Source organism: Gaeumannomyces tritici (assembly GCF_000145635.1).
Source record: "Gaeumannomyces tritici R3-111a-1 unplaced genomic scaffold supercont2.12, whole genome shotgun sequence".
Lineage (NCBI taxonomy): Eukaryota > Fungi > Ascomycota > Sordariomycetes > Magnaporthales > Magnaporthaceae > Gaeumannomyces > Gaeumannomyces tritici.
The window spans coordinates 44,491-64,469 of record NW_008804556.1 but is presented as its reverse complement, the minus strand read 5'-3'; the positions used below and the strand labels follow the sequence as shown (position 1 = coordinate 64,469).

Genomic DNA, 19,979 nt, shown 5'->3' with positions numbered 1-19,979 from the left:
GGGTCCTCCTGGCCATTTTGGTGGGATTTGTAAGTGAAAAACAAGCCGGTACAGCCTCTGATGGCTTGATTATTGCAGGCCCGCGCGGGGTTAACAGTCACGATCACGAGCACCGGCGCGCAAAAGCATTTGCATTAAAGTCACGAGTTTTTTCTTGTTGTTGCAATCAGCCCGTGCGTTATGCAGTTGAGCGATTCATACCCCTGTCGGCCGGTACACAGGTTCCCAGCCAATTTTCTATGGGTAAAAATGTCACTAAAATCCGACAGATTGCACGGAATCCGACAGATTGCCCGACCGCGCTAAATCCCCAAAGGGCCGATTTTCGCGGGTGCTTTTAACCCGCGCAAGTATAAGCAGGGTTACCGTACGTTGGTTCCGGTCCCTAACCACTCTGATCCCTAAGAACCACTCGAGGGGACCCTCGCGCATCTGGTACTTGTCCCTCAAACCCTTCATGACCTTGCCTGCCTTGCCTTTATGCTCCTTGCGGGACAACAAGATCATGTCATCGACGTAGAACAGCAGGAAGACCTGACGTGCCTCGTCCATGAAAAGGCAGGGCTCGTCAGACGTGGCTGCGAGGCCCAAGTCCTTCAAGGTGCTTGTAAGTTCCTTGTACCAGAGGAGTGGTGCGTCCCTTAGCCCGTACAGGGCCTTCAGCAGTTGGGCAACGTACCCCTCCCGATAGCATGAGCCCGGGAGGCGCACGTAGCGGGGCGCTTCGTCCTTGTTGACAGCGGCGTAGAGAAAAGCGTTGCTGACGTCGACTTGGTGAGCATCGAGGTCGAAGTAAGCCATGATGGCCATCATGATGCGGAACGATTTTGCCGCTAGTGTTGCTGCGTAGGTGTCCTGAAGTGAGTTGACGGGCTCCTGATCTCCCCTTGCCACGGCGCGGGCCTTGTAGGAACTCAGGTAGCCGTCTTGATCGAACTTGTAGGTGAACACCCAGGTGATATCGAGCGGCCGTGACGTAGCCTGCGAGCGCAGTACTTCCTTCCAAATCCCCTTTGCTATGAATTGAGCTATTTCAGCCTCAGCGGCCTTCCTAAACTCTTTTCCATGGGGGTGCTTGTCGAGTTCCTTCCATGACTCGGGCGCATTTTGCAGCTGATCTCTGTGCAAGCGCTTGCCATCCTGGAACTTCACCCTGTTCAATGTCTTCAGGGTGTGGGCGGCGACAGTTTGGTGCAGGGTTTTGTGGCCTTTGAAGCTTTCAGTGATCACTCTCTGCTGATCAGGCAAGAAGGTGCTGAAAAGAGCTTGCCACTTCTCTCCCGCCTGCATCCGCACTGGAAGCCCGCCTTGGCCGAAAAAAGCATTGATCAGGTGGTGTGGTGGTTCCCCAACTTGGCCAAATATAGCTTGGACGAGGTCCTGTTGCTTGGCCTTCTCCTGTGCCTTTCGCGCTTCCTCCCGCCTGCGCGCGCGGGATGCCCTGGTGGAGGGCTCCGGAGGTGAGGTTGACGCACTAGCCACCGGTGCTTCAGAAGCAGCCGGAGGCGGAGGGGCTTGCGCTGCAAGGGATTCGTTGGTGTTCACCACGATGGTGTCTCGGATCTCGGGCCCGGGGTCCGGCTCCGGAGTCGCCCACGGTTGCTCCCGCTCATCCGACTGTTGTGAGGGGGAGCGCACTCCAAATGCCTCCCCGTCACCCCCCAGGTCAGCAGGAAGCTCGTCACCCCCTGCCTTGCTGGGGCCGCGGCTCGGTTCCCTGCTTGGGGAGACCGTGCCGCGCACCGATCCAGAATCGGGGCTGCCTTCCGATGCTTCTGGGGTCGGGATTCTTGTTTGCACGTCTAGATCCTGCACGTCTGCGGTACCTTTCGTGACTTGTCGAGCCTCCTCTGTGATAGGTGGCAGGTCTGCCGTGGCCTCGGCGTCTTGACCAGGCTCCTCCACCCCCGAATCTTGACCCAGAGGCTCGGTCTCGGAGATGGTTGCTTGTTGCGCCTCGGGCTGCAGAAACCCAAGCGCCTCTGCGACTCCTTCCTTGGTGGCCAGGTCCTCCGCTCCCTCGTCCAGGGCACCGAGCAAGTCGAATACTTCCGGTGCGAGAGGGGGCTCCTGGTCCTTGCCTTGGAAGAACATTTTCTCATCAAAACGAACGTTGCGCGTAACGATCACCTTTTCAAGGCTCGGGACCCATATCCGGTATATATTGGAAGCTTGATAGCCAACCAAATACCCGACATATCCTCTAGGAGCAACCTTGAAATGGGTGCGGAGATCGTCTCTTGCCCTCTTGGGGTCCAGTACGTAGGCCTTGCAGCCGTACGCATAGATGCCACTCCAATCTGGGCGCAGGTCAGTTGCTAATCCCTTCACGAGCTCCGGGCTGTAGTGACGGAAGTAGCCTCTGAACCAGGAAAGCATGATCTCGTCCGGTGCGAGCATCCCTCTCGAGGAGGCAGGGCTCCTGTTGATCAACCAGATCGCAGCCAGTGCGACCTCTGGCCAAAGCGACTTTGGCAGATTTGCAGAGCGCCGCATGCTGATCGACTTGGTGATAACTTCCTGTCCCACCCTCTCTATACCCCCGTTGGGCTCGTGGGTGTCTGCCGGGGACGTCTCGATCGTGATCCCGCTCTTCTCTGCCCAGGCAACGTACTGCGTTGGGCCAAAGTGTGATACCAACGCTGGCTCGTTGTCGTGCCGGAAGGTAGAGACTCGCAGGCCATACTGGCGCAAAACCCATGCTTCCCAGTTGGTCAATGCTGGCGTGAGGTCTTCTGATGACTTTCCCGACAAGGGGATGCCCCAAAGCTTGCCACTGTAGTCGTCCTTGAGGAGCAGCAGCACCGTTTGCCGGCTGCCACTGGCAGGGAAGTGAAACAGATCCAGCCAGACCCTCCAGAAAGGCCTTGGAGCTTTCTCTGGTTGACGTCGTGAGACCACAGCCTTCGCGTGTGTCGTGCCGCAATCCTCGCACTCCAGGCGCCGGAGTCCCTTGATTCGGACGTTTTGTGCGCTCCACACAAGTGCCTCCAGTGCTTGCTGCCCTAGATGCCCACTGCGTAGGTGCCACAGGTGCTCGTCATTTTCTCGGGGTCTCCGGAAGTCGGTGGACGGGCGCCAAGCGGGGACGGCGCGCTTCCGTCTAAGGAAGTTGTTGAAAGTGGTCATAACGAATATCTCACGACTGTGAGTGGGTGCTTCAGAAGCATCCAACGGGTAGGAGGAAAGAGGCTTGTATTCGAAGAACACGACGTTGTCCCTGCGCTCTAGCTTTTTGATCACCCTGCTATTCTTCAGTCCGTCAATGCGAAGAGTGCAATCTAGGCCACAGAACCACACCTTGGCCGTGCCCAGGCGAGCCTCAGAAATGATGTTGACATGGAAGTTCTCGACCACCGCGACCTCCAGAAGCTCGAGATCGGCTCCGTTGCTCAGGACCCCGCGGAAAGTGCGCTTGCCTCTGCCCAACACCGGGAGCACCTGCGTCCCGCACTCAACTGTCTCGATGCTAGTGCTCGGCACAAAGGTGCCCTGGTCGAGCTTGTCCAAGCTATTCACCAGATGAGTGGCACCGCAGTTGTCGAGAAGAGTGCTGTCGAAGTACTGGTGCTTTGCGTTGTTGAACGCGGAGAACACGGCGTTCTTAGGCGTGGGCGTGAGAAAGATGGCGGCTGAAATTGTGCTCGGGGAGCTGGACTCAGCTCCTTTCCCCCAAGCGGAGTCTCTGAACTTGTCCATCGAGAGGAGGGCTTTGCGAACCCCAAACCACCGCTTGGACTGAACCTCCTTCTTGATCTCTGCGCATTCCTTCTCTGTTGGGGGTTCCCGAAGCGCGTTCTTGTTCAGACCCGTGAGGGCGAACGTCAACCTTCGACATTCCGAGGGCTGCCAGGCATGCGCCTTTGAGCAGGCAGGGCAGTTGTACTGCTTGCCTCCTCGACGCTGGTTGCTTCCTGAGCTTCCGGACTGCTGTCCTGTAGGCGGGAGCTTGCTGTTTCCTCCGAGTGTGGCGAAGGTTGGGTGGTTGTTGCCGCGGTCGATAACTCCCTGCAAGAGGATGTTTTCGAACATGCGCACCAACTGCCTCAGGGAGTAGTTTGATACCTCTGCGGCGAGATCTTGGCGCTGTCGCTCGGCCCAGGGAGTGTTGAACTTTCCCGCGGCTGTAAGAAACTCTCGGGCCCCGGACTGGCCTTGGATCTGGGGAATCTGGATGGCTTCGGCCTCGGAAAGGGCCTGACGGTACTTAGGGAACCAAATGTCGACATTGGTGGTTGAGTGTGCCTCCCTCAAAACTGTCTGGTACTTCTGTACCACCCAATCGTGAGCGAGCGACTCGCTGGGACGACAGATGTTCTCCAAGCACTTGATCACACCCCTGAGAGTGCTCCAGCCCTTGTTCTCGGCGTTCTGCATGGCGACAGCCAGCAAGTCGGTGTTGACGGCGGTTTGGAGCCATTTCGAGATCCCTGTGACTTCCTTCGAAGGTTTAAGCGCTTCCTTCTTGGCCTTCCATGCATCTCGAGCTTCCTTGAGCTGGTTCTCAAGATCCTCGAGCTTGACTTCGACGGGCTTGTCGTCCGGCACTGGGTGTGCGCCGCGGGTCCCTGGAGAAGCTGCCTCCCAGGCCTTGATCCTTGCTTGTTGTTCTCCTTCCGTGAGATGTTTCCATACGGTCTTCTTTATCTCATGACGCTCCTTGTTAGCCGCTTCGTTAGCTACTAGCAGACTCTCCAAGGTAGGAGCAGCCGAAACCGCATCCTTTTCGTCGAGTTGCTCGTCAGGATCAATCTCTTCCCAGGCCCCAAGCATCTTCGCATTCTGCTTGAGGACCATAAACCACGTGTGCCACTGCATTGGCCCCTTGAGGGGGGCCGTTGCCTTGAGGAGTCCCGCCTCTACTCCCCCCATCTTGGCGAAACAGCGTTGAAGGGGAGGGGGAACGGGTCTTGCTTAAGGAGCAAGGGTCTCCAGGGGTCAGCGTGCAGGGCGCACTGGGTTAGCAGGTGCAGGGAGTTGTAAGCGAGGCTTGGTCGAGGGGTCGAACTGTCGCGAGCCGAGTAGAGTGGGATAGCTGAGAAACGAGGAGGGGTTGAGGCGTAGAGGGCAACGAAAAACGAGGAGGGAAAAAGGTGAAAGGGATTTCGATCGTTGGAGTGATGAGGAACGAGTAGAACTAAGGAATAGAGGTCCTTTCAAGCTGCTGTCCTGTGAAGTCAGGGTGATGAAGTCGCCGGGCTCATAACTGTGACAGGAAAACAGTGCGTTGATAGGATCTATTGGGTGCTTATCTAGATCTCTGAGGAGAGAAGGAAATTAGTGCACAAGGCCGTAGGCCCTGCGTGCTTTATATACACAAAAGGGATCTCTCCTCTGTAGGCGCGGTATCCATTACCGCGCTCCCGTCATCGCATTTGGGTGCTTATCAAGCATATGGCGTGCGTGGCCTGTGGCGAGTGATCGGCGCCCTCGGCGAGTGGTCGGCGCCCATGACGCGCACTCGGCACCCCGGCGCCGTGCGCCAAGCCCTCCATGACGCCTCCTTTGTGACACCTCACGATGCAATTTTGACGCTGGTAGGTGAGCAAAACGTCGTTGCCCATGTTTAGGGGATAGCCACCAAGCCCGGTCATGTCGTCGCCCTGGTTGTCCGCCAGCTGTTGGATATTTTCGGGCTGGTATCTGCTAAGCGCCGACTGCTGCTCTTTGCCGGGCTCCTGCACCCCTCCTGCCCGTGGCCACGCCCCTGATCCACAGCGAAAAGTCCAAGCAAAGCGGGGTAGTCATTCTCCAAAAGCTCTTTGCTGCGTTGCTTGCGCGACGCGGCAGCGCTTCCGTTCTTGCTGCCCTTATCATCCTTACAAGGCTCACGCCTGGCACTTACACTAAAGGGTGGCGAAAGCGGCAGCGCGCCCTGCGCGGCGCGTGTTCTTGGCCGGCTCGGCCTATGCTGGGCGAACAGCAGCATCGGCGGCAGGAAAGGGTCCAAAGGTAGCCGGCTGCTTCCTATTTGCACGTAGCCGTTTGGAGTTCTTTGGAAAGAAAGTTCCCCCGACCCACCAGGTCAAAAACCACGTCCGATAACGATAACGGCGCAACTCGATAACGGTGGGGCGGACGAAATCGACGACAACGAAAACTTGAGCATGAATTGTGGGCTAAATACCTCAAGGACCGCGACATCCCTGAGCTGATCGAGTCTGCCAGCGCCCATTCTCCCTGTCCTGTTGCTGCCCGCGCGAAGGAATCGCGTGTCCGAGGGCTGGCCAGCAGGTTTGGCGCGGCCCATGCTGGCCGCGTCTCGGTATTTTCGTCCGCCGATTCAGGATATCCCCTGGAAGAGCTGCGACAAGGGGTGATATCCAGGCAGCCGCGGTGCACTAACTCGATTGTGGCACAGCGGGGCTGCTTGGCCCCTGGTTGACTTTTTGGCTGCGTGCTCGCTCCCTGGTTCCATGGTTGCAGCATCGATCTGCGTCGCCAGCTTTTTTTGGTTCCGAAAATGGCGTTGGCGGGGGCTGGCGGGGCTGGCGGGGGGTCGTGCCATTCCCCACCGCAAGCGCTACGGCAAATTGCACGCCCACCACAACAAAAACGGCAGTTCCAGCCCGTGGTGGGCGTGGCTGGTGTTGGCAGGATATGGAAGTGGTTGCATAATTTTGCAGGCCGTGCCAATCGATCTGCCACGCTCGCTGCAAGGGGCTGGCGAAAGGGCTGCCATTTGTTTACAGTGTCCGAACTGTGCTCAACGCGCCGGGCTCTAAATCCCTTCCTAGGAAGCGTGGCAACAAGCATGTTTTCCACGGGAAACTTGCAATCACCTTCGTGGCCAGAGCACGCACTTTGTAGTTTCAATCCAACTGTCGTCAATGCATGCAGGGCGCCACGGAAACGATTCGGTTAATGCGGTAATGAAACGCCCCGGCGTGTTGGGAGGTGGCTTGTTGGTGGCGGACACACGGTTGCTTCTCTTAGCTGTGGAGTGCTTCGGGTTCAACAGCCAAACTATCCACAGTGGGTCCGAAGCGCACCCCACCAATGGCCTGCCACAACCTCGGCAGGCAGCCCAACGACAAAGTATTTCAACGTGGCGACCACGCCTCACCTACTTCAAAGCCGTATATTTTGACAACCACGCATTCTGCGGTTGATTTTCTAAAGTCTTTTGGTTGCCCATTATCGGCGCTATCAAACAAGCCGACAAATCCCAAATTTAACCGGTGCCCTAAGTGTGGAGGGCTGAACGGCTCCGTACCTGCGTCTCGGTACATTCCATTTGTCTAATATCTCGGCGGCCTCAACTACTTCAAAATCGCATATTTCAACAACCACGCATTCTGCGGTTGATTTCCCAACGTCTTTCGAATGCCCATTTTCAGCGCTATCGAACGAACCGACCAATTCCGAATTTGACCGGTGCCCTAAGTGTGGAGGGCTAAGCCGTTCCGTTTTTAAGTGCGCCATTGGTACGTTTATCTAGCTAATATCTCGGCGGCCACACCTGCTTTAAAGCCGCATATCCCAACAACCACGCATTTTACGGTTAATTTTCTAACGTTTCTTAAAAGCCCATTGTCAGCGCTAATAAACGAGCTGACTAAATCCAAATTCAACCGGTGCCCTCCGACACGATGAGACAAAAAACATCTGCAAAGTCCGCAAAGCGTAAAAAAAAACCCCGCACTACTGCGAAACTCCACAAAAAGAAAGCACCGCTTAAAGCATACCAAAACGGAACATTCCCAGGCTTTGCAAAGCCTATACCAAGCGAGGCAGAGCTTATACCAAGCGACCCCTGCACCACTGCGGAGGACCTTAGTACTTACCTGAAAAAGTATAAAGGGAAAACAGGTGTTAAAGTACACCCAAACCCAGTTTCTTTTTCTAGCGCAAAGGATAAGGCCAACTGGCGAGGAGCCTTGCGAGATATCGATAACCGCGACACATTTCAAGATTGGTGGGCTGGGCGAGAAAGGGAAGTGGACAAACCCTTTTTGGCCCTGTTCAGCGTACCTCCAGAATGGTGGGTAGGCATACAGGATTGGGACAAAAGTCCTTGGCATTGCTATACTGTTTGCCTTATTAGGCGGAGCCTAGGGAGGCCCCGCAAGCAGCAGTACATCGTCATTGTTTGGGATTGCGATCCAAGGTCGTACCGTAACCCCGACATCAAAGCTGAACGACAACTGCAAGATAACGACAGATGGAAGCCAATTCTTCAACGCGGGTTTTTCGACACCATCCGCCGCGACTTTGCGTTTACAGCGCGGTTTTACTACAGCATCGACGCGTCTCAAAGTGGTCAAAACCGATGCCTCCCTATTTCAATGGAAAGGATTCTCTGGTTGGCCTTACTGAAAACTCAGAATTTCCAGGGAGATAGCGACCCAAGGTTGAAGGATTGCGTTCTCTTAAGACCGTAACTTTCGTTTAGTTTTCTTTTCTACAAGTATTTATATTTCTAATTACTAAAAATTGTATTGGCTTCGGAACATTTATTTTAAAGCTAATTATTAAAGCTTTTGGCTAAAGGAGTGTTACTTTATAAAGGAGTGTTACTTAAGCTTATAAATTTCATGTTAGTAATATAAATAAAAATTGCGCTAACCATAATGCAACCGGCGACGTAGGTGGCGTAGGTAGCGTAGGTGGCAAAGGTGGCAAAGGTGGCATAAGTGGTAAAGGTGGCATAGGTGGCGTGCGTGTTGCGCATAAACGGACGAAATGGCAAATGGTCACCCCTTTTTGTCCGTGCACTGCCTATTTAAATGTATCTGTATAAGTATCGTTACGTGTTAGCCGTCGATTACCAGTGCGTTAGCTTATGCACGTATTTATTATCCAAGTACCGTAGTACCTTAGCTCCGCGTAATTCAGTCTGTAAAATAATTAATTAGCAGCAGCCACAAATCAGTTTCTTCCTGGAAAGGTTAGTACGTTAGCGGTACAAAAAGGAATAAAATGTTACAACCAAAAACAGGGGCTGTGAGACGGTAGGCCCAATGCAAAGGAAGAGCGGAGTTGAGAGACCCAAAAGGTGGGATGAATACAACTACCAAAGGAAGGAATCTAACGCTGACAGAATCTGGCCACGAAAGGGCACTATATACAAGCCACAAGGCTAAGCCTTGGAACTAGGGTAGGGCCACTGCTGTTATGGCGCGGCAGCCCGAATTGGCTGCCTGCCAAGTGCTACGCACGGGCCTGCATTGCACGGGACAACGCGTGCCTATTTAGGCAATTCCGCTGTCACCGTGCAACGCACAACTTTTTCCCTTTCTTCTCTTTATCTTTTGATAGCCAATTCAACCTACGGATATCGCAGCCTGCCTAGTTGCCTACGTTGGACCGTGACAACTGCCCTAACCTATAACAGGGGCGGGGCAAGGCCTGGCGGCCAGGGACGCTAGGAGGGCCTCATTTAATGTCACGGGGTTAAGCCGAAGGCTGTAAGCGAAGTGATCACGATAGATACAAGTAGGTCAAAAAGGGTTTGTGCCTATATTTCTATAGGGTAGATACAACAACTTCGGCTTAATCGTTCGCACTTATAACCTCGAGATAAGGGTCCAAGTAATGCGTTTTAACCAAGTCCTGGTCAATATCTGTATCTTCCCTGATAAGCTCTTTAGCCATCCCGTTTTTCCAAAACCAAATGTGCACCGGAAACCCTCTCGCCGCAATTTTAGCCACGGCAGACCGGACTTTCCGGTTGCCCGTAACGACAATAAAAACTGCAGGGATGCTGTTATAGTACGCATCGGCAACTTTATCGACTAAATCCACAATAATTTCGCTCGTTACGCTCGCTGAATCAACACTTCGAGGCTTCGTCCCGTACAAGTTAAGTTCGGGCTCGAAGGTTGCTTCGTTGGTATCCAAACTAGATTTTTCCAGCAGGATATCTTTTAGGATGTCATGGTTAAAGCGCCATCGGGGGATCTGGTTCGTACCCTGCTGATACTTTTGGGTGTATGTTTGCTGGCCCTGGGCCCAAAAGTTTGGAACATCAACGTAAATGTATACATTTCCCGTCTTCTTTTCAGATTGGTTGGCAGTGCGGGGAATATCCATGTTGTGCACTATAATTGTTATAGCGCTGTGTCGAAGATGGCGATGTGGGAAGACGAAGAACATGAAGTGTTACAAGGGTGCAATGCAGGCTTGGGAGAGAATCTTCAATTAAAGCTACTAGTTTAAGGAGATAGAATCTTTCGAGGGGACGACAGGGGACAGGCCCCTTTATATAGGGGGGCATGTGGCCCGTGCGGGCCCTGTCGTTCCTTACACCATGCCAAAACCCCTTACTCAAGTGAGGGGTAATTCCATGAGCTCCCATGCACCCAATCGGCCCAATCGGGCCTCTTCATGGGGATCCGTCTACTGGCCGTGGAAGTCAGGAAGCAGTTTCCCGAATGTCGTGAGTAAGGGAGGCAAGGGTGCGTCCGTGTTAGACGACGTGAAAGACCGTTCTGGCTTGGTCGAAGTTAAGCTGCCTAGCGTGGTCCTGGTTTTTGTTCAATTAAGCGGAGTGCTGGTCTACTGTCGCAGAAAAGTGATTTAGGTCGGTCCGTAGGTCGGATTTGAATTCCACTGCGACCGTTCGTTTAACTTCTTCCTTTAAAACCGGTTTGTACTTTTCAGTCATAAGTTTCGCACACTTTTTAAGCATAACCTTAATAAAATTGGTGTTATGCTAATTTTCATTGCAGCGTTATAAATTAAATTTTCATTATAACGTTAGGGAAACTATTATATGGTGTGGGGGAACCTTACCTTTGGGTTTCGCTACCCATTTAATTGGTAACGGTAATTTTAGGCTAATAAGGAATATATTCCGAAGGTAAAGCAAATGTGTCGAATGCCATCCCAATTAATCCTTAGCGTGCTCACTTGGCTCGCTGGTGAGAGGCACCCGGCTTACTCTACATCGCAGGTCTTCGTTGCGTGTGATTGGGGTGGGCGTGCGGCTGCCATGTGGTGTCCAAAGGCACACACATATCCTTTCACCGCTGTTTAATCCACGCCACTCAACCAATGGTAGCTTCAAACCCACAGTCCCACATTCGCTTAGAGCGTCGGCTGACACAAAGGTGGCACACAACAAATTTTTAGGCCAACTGATTAATCGTTTACCCGGGGGTATACATAGCGCAAGGAGTCGACTAGGTGCAAGGCCTTTCTTTCAACCCCCTTTACGGGAAACTGGACCGTTTATAATTAAGATAAGGCTATGCCTTATTTTAATTTAAAGTTCACCCATGCATCACACAGGCTTAGCTATACCCGACTCGCGGTAATTTCAACCCGGCATGTTTTATTTTACTGCCTCTTCCGCCGACATAAAACTGGAAATAAACTACCTAGCCCCTCATCCCTCCCTAGCCCGGCCATAATATGACATGCTTGGAAACTCGGCCTGCATGCGCGGTTGGTTGGGGTGCCCGCCTTATTCCAGTCCGCGTTATACCATTCTGCGTTTCCTCCTCGGCCGTAACACATAGCGCTCGTGCGTGCTATTCTGACACTTGGCCGGCGGAACCTCGGCGAGAATACCGTCGTTATCGTCGTCGTCACCATCTTCATCGTCCTCGATCGTAGCCTTAAAGTTAGAACGATTGGCAGGCGTAGGGTAAGAGCTGGCCTTAGCGGAGGGCTTTAACTCGGGCCTGATTTGCGGTGCTGGAACAGGGGTGCCACCCGAATCGCAGGCCCCTGGCGCACCTTGCAAGGAAGTGCTAACGCTTGGGGATATATCGATGGGCGCGCTTGCCTGACTTTGTCGACTGGTAGCTGGCTTTGCCAATGAAGCTTGTCTGCCCAACCCCCTGGGTGAGTCGCCATCGCCGTTGATTTTGGGCCGCTTGAAGGCATTCTCAACAGCGGCTCTAGGACGGTCGTTAGGCATTTCCCGTCTAGCGTCGACGCCAGCGCTGGAAAACCTGTTGTCCTTCGCCGTTGTCGGCGCGCCGTTTTGCTGGGGATGGAATGGTGCTGCAGGTATTCCAATGTTGTGGCCTTGGGACGGAGGGGTGCCGAGGTAAGCGAGCCGCGGCTGGGCCTGGCGGGCTTCCTTGTTTGAGGATAAACGCTGATGACCCGTTATGTGCGCATAAGGGCGTACGCCGCTGACAGTGCCGCCTTGCAGGCTTCGTGTGCGAACCGGCGGGGAGGACTGCGAGGAACCGGTAACAACGCTCCCGGCGTAAAGTACGGGCGAAACACCACATACTTTGTTGATTTTATGCTGTTGGCGATGGGGGTAATCGTTAAAACATGTCCACTGCCGCTCGCAGAAATTGAATCGACCACTTACATCGTTCAGGTCGACGGCAGTGACAAAGCCCTCGCCACAGTACAGGCAGCTGTGTTTGAATCCTTTGCTGATGCTTGGCGGATCGCGCCTGCAAACATCCTTGGAAGTGTGCTAAAACCGGAATAAGGCTTAGCGGACGGTAACAGCAGGATTTATGGGATTTCATCGAAAATACTAACATATTCATAAGCCGACTGTGCGGTAAAGCAGCGAAAGCAGAGATGGCAGCTCCACGAAGGCGCTTGTAAAGGCACAGGCGTGCTGGGTGTTTGAGGTGAACCCACAGGATGGGTTGGCATGAAGTTGAGAGGCGGTATTGGGGTGGTAGCAGGGCGGCTAGGATCCTCATCATCCTTAGCATCGCTAGCCTGGTATCCCGGGCTGTAAACGCGGGAAATCGATTCAAGGATCGCATCGGCCCCAAAGGTGCGCAGGCATTGGTACAGTGCCTTGTTAAGGAACTTTTGGGGGGCCTTTTTAAGAATCGTGTTAAAAGCACGATCGATATCCGCCTGGGACGCATCCTCAAGAGGTTGATCTATGATGGATTTAACGGGCTTGGTGGCAACGCTGTTGTGGATGGCGTATTTACGCATTGACTGCGTCGCGTCATTAGGCGCCGCGTTAACTTATGTTAGTTATGCATTTTTCTTATTTCATTTTAATGGCTGTAAATCCCGAAACGCAGTTCTGGTTTACTTACGGATGGCGTTGTATGCGATTCGCTGCCGATAAAGCAAGCCTTCGAAGACGACAACGTGGCTAGGCTAGCCGCTTCGTTATCGATCCTGGAACTGGGCGTGGCTTGGCCAACGGTGGGCGACGGGAAACGGCATGGCATCATGTCCCTGCTGGCGGTTGGGATAGGCGGCTGGGATGGCTTAAGCATTAACGCTCGCTGGCTGCTGTGGGGGGTCCCCACGGAGCGCAAAATAGGTGGAGCGCGTCCACCGGAAGCGACTGCAAAGGCAGCGGTCGACGTGTGCGCGGGGCTGTAAGCCGGGTGGCTAAGCCACGCAGATCGGTCGCGCGATTGTGTTTAAAGCGAATGGCCACGCAATTGCTGGCCGAGGCGTGGAAATGGGAAGGTTATTGGGTATTGGTTTGGGCGTGCTAGATAGCCACGAAATAATGGAATAGAAAGTGAAAAGGGAATCCGGCGCCCAAGGGAGCCGGTGCCTGTCAGCCGCAAGGCATTCTTTCTAGGCATTTACAGGGCCCATGCGCTAGGATTCAGCGTAAGGATTTAGGATTTAGCGCAAGGATTCAGGGATTTAGCGCTAAGACCAACAATTGTGGAAATGTTCTCCAGGCTGTCGGATTGAACGATATAAGGGCAACCTGGGGGACAGAATTCCTAGTGAGAAGAGAGGAGAGAATACAGAACAATCTTCTTGGTGCTGAAAACGTCTGACAGTGCCTATATGGTTGACAGTACCATATCTTATCGGGTCGCGGGGGAAACGGAGCCGAAGCTTGAACGTGCGGGGACCCGGGTGGAAATCGACGGGGTGGGAATGTCTGGCGGCGTGCTGCCTTTGAGCTGCACCAATAGGAGCTTGTTAGCGGTTTGTGCTAGATGGTACATCGAAAATCACTAAACCCATAATGCCTGCCGTTGGGGCGTGTCGCAGATTATTCCTATTTTGTTTCTTGCTCCGCCTGATGTTGGAATGCATAGTTGTTACTGCCCCACACTGGTACCCACCACCCCAATCAAACCATTTATGTGCACCACCCAGCCCTGGGGACGTGATTTTACGCCCACGCCTAACTAGTGTTGTGAGGCGTTGTTGATGCGGTTGAATTGGCTGTGGGTTTGTGGAGTGATTATACCTTGCAGCTGCTGTGGTGGGGAGGCCCAGTTTAGCAGGGGTAAGCGAAGGACCATGTAGGCGGCCAGGCACCCCGAAGCCCGCCTAATTAATAAAAAGGCCGAAACTTGCTATTTTTTTTTGTGTTGTAGTCGGCGTGGGCGGCATAGCGGGGTGCTAGGTGGTGGCATGTTAGAGTGACTATGGAAGTGGGGCTTGTGTGGAGTGCGCAGCTAGCACTGCACAGCAACCAGGTGTTGGTTCCAGGTACTGTAAGGTGGCACATGGGTGGTACCCATTCAGTCCACAGTGGACCACAGTACTGAACCAAGTTCCTCGGATTCATCATCAGCACTGAGGGCATCGCGACCGACCCTGAGAAACTGCAAGTGGTGCGGGAGTGGAAACCGCCTACGACGGTGAAAGGAGTGCAATCCTTCCTAGGATTTTGCAACTTCTATCGCAAGTTCGTTCCGGATTATAGCCGGACAGCAAAACCCCTATCGAATTTGACAAGGAAAGGTGTCCCTTTCCACTGGGACGACATGTGCCAGAAGTCGTTCGATAAGCTAAAAAAAATGCTACTGAACTCACCGGTGCTCCGACATTTCCAGCACCATCTCCCTACCCGGGTGGAGACAGATGCGTCTGATGGAGTGGTGGCCGGGATACTCAGTCAGCAGGACCCGACTACAGGGGACTGGCACCCTACCGCCTTCTTCTCGGAGACGATGGACGGAGCCGAGCTCAACTATGGCGCACACGACAAGGAGCTGTTGGCAGTGGTGAGGTCACTGCAACACTGGAGAGCTGAACTCGTGGGGCTTCAGCGAGAGGAGCCCTTTCTGGTGATCACTAATCATCGGGCCTTGGAATACTTTTCGAAAAAGAGGTTGTTGAACATGAGACAAGCCGGATGGCTTGACCAGCTGTCACAGTTCCAATTCCAGATCACCTATCGGCCCGGCACCGCCAACGCGGCGGCCGATGCCTTGACACGGAAGACCGAGGAGCTGGGATCCCAAAAAGAGAAACAAGTTGCAGGACGAACATTGAGGATCTTCCGGCCACTGGAACCCGTCAACATTGAAATCTGGGAACTGGAGGTCGAGGAGCTCGAGGAGCCCGAGGAGACAAATGGGGCCCAACCCGCGCAAGACGGTGCACCCCACGGCGTGGAAAAAGCGGACCCCCCGGGGATCGAAGGAGGACAAGCATCTCCCTTGGAAGGGATGCTTTTGGTTAAATGCCTTTTGCAAAGCAACCGCAAGGCAGCCGACCTGGAATTTGGCCGGGAGAAGGCGAGGCAGGGGGTGAACGGATGGACCTGGACACCGGAAGGAGTCCTCCTGTACAAGGGAAGACTGGCGGTGACTACCGAAGAACCGCTGACGAGGACCGCGATTATCAGGGAGATCCACGACCGTCTCCCGTCCGCACACCCAGGAAGAAACAAAACCAGGAAGTTGGTTGCGGACAGCTACTGGTGGCCGGGCCAGGCCGCAGAGGTAAACCGCTATGTTAACAACTGCCCCTGTCGATCATCGAAGGTGCCAAGGGACAAGACGCCAAGCCTGTTGCACCCCATCCCTGTGGCACAGAGGCCGGGAGCTCATTTCATCATCGATTTTAAAAGCTTCCACCCGGACAAGAGAGGATTTGACAACGCACTGGTGGTGGTGGACGCTTTGAGCAAAAGGTCATGGACTGTGCCGTGCTTACGCACTGCCACGGCCCGAGATGCGGCCCAAATGTGGTACGAGGGCCCCTACCGGGTCTATGGCCTGCCCCTAACCATCGGGTCCGAGAGAGGTCCGCAATTTATAGCGGACTTTACCGACGAAATGTCTAAGATCTTGAGGATACAGTGGAAACTGTCATCGGCAGGACATTCCCAATCGGCAGGCCAGGCGGAGATCATGAACGAATACCTGGACCAACGACTGAGGCCGTTTGTCAGCCATTTCCAGGACAACTGGTCCGAGGCGGTGCCCGCCATGGACTGGGTACAAGCCTCGATGCCACACAAGGCTTTGGGAGGGCTATCCCCTTACGAAGTAACCGTGGGGGTGACACCATCATGCCATTGGGACTGGCAAAGGAGAACACAAGAATGGAAAGGGGTGACCGCAAGGGAACGACTGTCTCGGGAAGAGGCACAGGAGTACTCTAGCTGCATGAAGGAGTACACGGACTTTGCAAGAACCCTCGTCCAGGACACACAGGACCGGATAACCGCTCAGGCAAACAAACACCGCCGGGCACCCGACTTTGGTGTTGGTGACCGAGTGTTCATCGTTAAAAAGGCCGAGGCAACAGACAGGCCGAGCGACAAGCTAGACTATCCGCTGACGAAAAGGCACTACCTGATCAAGGCGATGGTGGGCCACTCATTTGAGCTGGAAATGCCCCAAGGCTGGAGGGGACAGACAGTCTTCCATGCCAGCAGACTTCGCAAGTACCCAGGGGACCCGTTGCCCGGCCAGGAACCACCGAGGCCGGCCGGAAAAATCATTGAGGGTGACCAGGAGGGCGAGCTCGAGTGGGAAGTTGAGAGGATCCGAACCTCGCGGAAGTACTACAAGAGGCTTCAATATCAAGCCGACTGGAAGGGTTGGGACCCAGACGAGACGTGGTACGATGCCGCCAACTTCCGGAACTCGCCCGAGGCCGTCAAGGCCTTCCATGATAACTACCCCGACCAGCCAGGGCCACCTGTGAGGCTGTCGACATGGCTGGAGGCGGCCCAGAACGACCAAGTACTCGAGGACCATCCGGATGATAACGGGCCGGAGGAGACCAATGGGAATCCGGGATACGGATTGAGGAGGCGGAGGCCCAATTGATTCAATTGCGACTCGGGAGTCGATTGAGGCGACTGGCGATATCACCAATCGAAGACGGGACCGGAGGTGCGACGCCTACCTAAGGCCTCTGAAACGACCACCTTCCAGCGAGTGGAGAAGTGCACCGAAGCAAAGAAGGCCTGGACCCCCTTTGGCGCAGAGGTAATCGGAAAGCCAGCTCTAACCATCAAAAGCATCGCGGATTGTTGTTCTTTAAGGAACCATGACCATTCGTAACCCTCCCAAAGAAGAAAGAAAAAAACATCGCCGACCAATTGACCCTGCATGGCAATACCCGTTTCCCCGGCATGTTGGCGGTGGATTAACGGCCGTTACCGCCCTTGACAGACCGCTTGCTTGCGGAGGTCTTTGGCGTGGGACGCTCGTCCTTGGACTCGGAGTCGGTGTCGTGCACCACCAGCGGGTTGTGCAGGCTGGTGGGGGCAAGCTTGCGGCGGGTGGGGGACTGGATGGTGGGCTCCCCCAGCTGTTCGACCTCGTCGAGGTCGCGGGTGCGCTTCAGACTGCGAGGGGTGGAAGGCGGGAGATGATGGGCGTCGGCCCGGACCTGCAGTGCAAGGGTGGCGCTTTCGAGGGAACTGATCCGCCTCGTAAGGTCGGCGATGGAAGCGGGGGTCGAGGATGCCGCAACGGACGACCTGCCACCCAGCATTTCAACGACGTCACCTGAACTGAAGTAACCGATCAGCCGAGGACGGGCGCAAGGCAAGGGGATCACTTACGAAGGGTCGATCCCAACGGCCTGCAGGCGCTGGAGCGAGCGCTGGAAATCGACGGCGGCGTCGTAATGCTTCTTGGTAATGTTCCTGTCCGATTCAGACCTGGCGGATTGCTAATCGAGAAAGGCGCGACGGACAAGGGTCGAAGCAGGCATGCACTGGCGACCCTTGTCGCGACAGCGTACGCAGGCGTCCTGGCCCGGTTGCGTTTGATCGCGGCAGTTCAGCTCTCGGTAAAGGCAGCGGAAGCAAGGCGACGAACGCTCCATGCCGGTGTCGTCTCCGGCGTCGTCGTCCTTATCGCCATCGGTCCTGGTCGAGGGGGCCGCGGGCGGACGTTGCCGGGAGCGCCTCGGCGGGAGGAAGGATACCGGGGTTGCGGTTCGAACGACCCGAATGGCTGCCGGGTGAGTCGACGGTAGACTTGCATGACGAGCCCGCGGATCACCGCCATTGGGTTAGCGGGCGCTCCTAAAAGAATCACGGAAGACGATGCTTACCATCTTGGAGGCGCGGTGACGGTTCGAGAGAGAAGGATCCGAATAGGCAACGGAAAGTCGGCGTCCAGCAAGGCGCAGCGGGCAAAGGTTCCGATGGCGAAAGGGATCTGGGTGGAAAAGGAAAGGTTAGCGGTTAAGAGGTAAAACGGAGTAGGAAAGGTTCGTAAACGAACGCGCGGGTTTGGAGGCGCACCGGTTTGCTCGCGAGGGAGCGTCTGAAAGGCGGGGGCGGACGCACAAAGCGTGGCGCGCGGGCCGGAGGGTTTGCCGGGGAAGATTCTGGATGGGAAAAGTACGGTTAGCGGCCGGCAATTTGGGGTGGAGGAGGAAGGGCGCGTGATGGGAGCGCACCGGCCGGGAGGTTTGTTTGGAGAAATGGCGAGTGGGAGGCGGGTGGGCAGACGCGCGGGCGGGCTGGGACGCAACCTGGTCTGGCGGTAAAAAGACCTCTGGCAAGACGGCGTCCGGATGGGAGGGCTGGAGGTTGGGGATGGGGTGGAGGAGAGGGCGGGCGTGGTGCGGAAAGTACAGGTTGGAGGTTTCGATGGCGAAACAGGCCTAGGAAAGAAACGCAAGGCCGGCGGCCATGGTGGCGAGACGAACCAGGATGGGAAACAGAGGGCTGGCGGGAAGCGAGAGTCGAGCCGGACGGACCGGTCAAAGGTTCCGATGGAGAGAGGTCGGCGTGGGAGAGGGAGCACCGGCGTTTGAGAGATGGACGTTGAAGAAAAAAACGTGCGGGCTACGAGACCAAGTGGCGGTATTGGTGAAGGAGGGTCGGCTGCGGGCGGATGAAGGTCGAAGAGACGGGCGCGGGCCTGGAGACGCACCGGCTGCGACGGCGAAGGACGGGCGTCGGCGGGCAGAGGGAGGTCGAGGGGACGGGCGCGAGCTGCGAAACGCGCTGGTCGTGATACGAGAGAGGTCGGCGATCAAGACGGGGAGGCCAGACGGGACGCGCGCGCGGTGCAAGGAGTGTCGATTAACGGCTTTGGTGGAAAGGGAAGGTTTAGAAAATAAAGGTTTGAAGGGATCGACCTACCTACCTGTAGGTAGGTGGATACGTTTGCGGGTCGGGCGTCGAGAAAAAAAGGCCGGACCCACTTATTCTTTTAGAAAATGGGCCCCCACCTTTACGGAAGGAGGGATGGATAGGAAAGAGGCTAGGATGGGTTTGATTAGGTTTAATACGGCCAAAGGGTTTTATTTCTTTTCCGATTAGAACCGAAGCTTTAAAAATGGATGCGGTAGACGTAAGGAAAGCCGGCGGTTGCCCGCCGGGCTGCAGGAACGATAGGTTCGGCCGGTATTTCTTTACCGCGCGGGTGGGTAATGTGACGGTTCAGGCACCAAGGCAGGGAGATAGGTCACGTGAGAGGAGATCAACCACAAAACCCCACCATGTTCCCCTCCGTCATGTACAACACTTCCTTCCCTCCTCACCATGGAATCTTCGTCTATAGGTGCCAATAGATCATTGCCCTCGCGCATGTCTAGGATTATCCGGCCGTGACAGGTAAGATCCCGGAACGAGCCCCCGTCCGCGAGAGGTGGTGGTGGCGAACCGGATGCGGAAGCGTGGCAAGGCCTTGCCGCGGTTGCCCGGCCCGTCATCGCCGCGGGCCGCGAACGTCCCTGCTACTTTGTAGGAAACACGTGGCGTCGAGGCGCTTTAAAGTCATACGCATGCAGCCCCATCGGGCCCATAAACACTTTATCACCCAATGGAATTCGTTAAATTCTCGTTGCGGGATGAAAACTATTTACAGCGACAGGAGATCCCTCTTTTACCCCCCCCCCNC

General features: G+C 55.1%; 4 protein-coding genes across 4 annotated transcripts; 1 reads left to right on the top strand and 3 right to left on the bottom strand.

Annotated features, from left to right (window-relative positions):
• Nucleotides 1-7,592: 7,592 nt before the first annotated feature.
• GGTG_13344 (hypothetical protein) lies at nucleotides 7,593-8,564 on the top strand (the record flags this gene model as incomplete). Its single annotated transcript, XM_009231250.1, has 2 exons — nucleotides 7,593-7,984; nucleotides 8,048-8,564. The coding sequence occupies 2 exons, from the start codon at nucleotides 7,593-7,595 to the stop codon at nucleotides 8,382-8,384; spliced, it is 729 nt and encodes a 242-aa protein (XP_009229514.1). The 3' UTR covers nucleotides 8,385-8,564.
• An 851-nt stretch (nucleotides 8,565-9,415) lies between these two features.
• On the bottom strand, nucleotides 9,416-10,150 carry GGTG_13343 (hypothetical protein). The gene has a single exon (XM_009231249.1). The coding sequence runs from the start codon at nucleotides 10,096-10,098 to the stop codon at nucleotides 9,496-9,498; it is 603 nt and encodes a 200-aa protein (XP_009229513.1). The 5' UTR covers nucleotides 10,099-10,150; the 3' UTR covers nucleotides 9,416-9,495.
• Nucleotides 10,151-11,245: 1,095 nt separating this feature from the next.
• On the bottom strand, nucleotides 11,246-13,481 carry GGTG_13342 (hypothetical protein). The gene is made up of 4 exons (XM_009231248.1): nucleotides 12,981-13,481; nucleotides 12,457-12,876; nucleotides 12,278-12,388; nucleotides 11,246-12,208 (listed from the first exon to the last, which is right to left on the bottom strand). The coding sequence occupies exons 1-4, from the start codon at nucleotides 13,164-13,166 to the stop codon at nucleotides 11,426-11,428; spliced, it is 1,500 nt and encodes a 499-aa protein (XP_009229512.1). The 5' UTR covers nucleotides 13,167-13,481; the 3' UTR covers nucleotides 11,246-11,425.
• A 3,778-nt stretch (nucleotides 13,482-17,259) lies between these two features.
• On the bottom strand, nucleotides 17,260-19,791 carry GGTG_13341 (hypothetical protein; the record flags this gene model as incomplete). The annotated part of the gene is made up of 7 exons (XM_009231247.1): nucleotides 17,260-17,629; nucleotides 17,681-17,790; nucleotides 17,863-18,100; nucleotides 18,178-18,284; nucleotides 18,351-18,456; nucleotides 18,529-19,069; nucleotides 19,578-19,791. 7 exons carry the CDS (start codon nucleotides 19,789-19,791, stop codon nucleotides 17,260-17,262), a joined length of 1,686 nt encoding a protein of 561 aa, XP_009229511.1.
• Nucleotides 19,792-19,979: the final 188 nt, after the last annotated feature.

Bases quoted from the DNA above. Each gene is read 5' to 3' on its own strand.
- GGTG_13343 (XM_009231249.1), bottom strand. From the start codon at position 10,098: ATGTTCTTCGTCTTCCCACATCGCCATCTTCGACACAGCGCTATAACA.
- GGTG_13342 (XM_009231248.1), bottom strand. From the start codon at position 13,166: ATGCTTAAGCCATCCCAGCCGCCTATCCCAACCGCCAGCAGGGACATG. The intron at 12,389-12,456 runs GTTAGTATTTTC...TTCCGGTTTTAG, and splicing joins CACAGTCGGCTTATGAATAT to CACACTTCCAAGGATGTTTG. The intron at 12,209-12,277 runs GTAAGTGGTCGA...CATCGCCAACAG, and splicing joins CTGCCGTCGACCTGAACGAT to CATAAAATCAACAAAGTATG.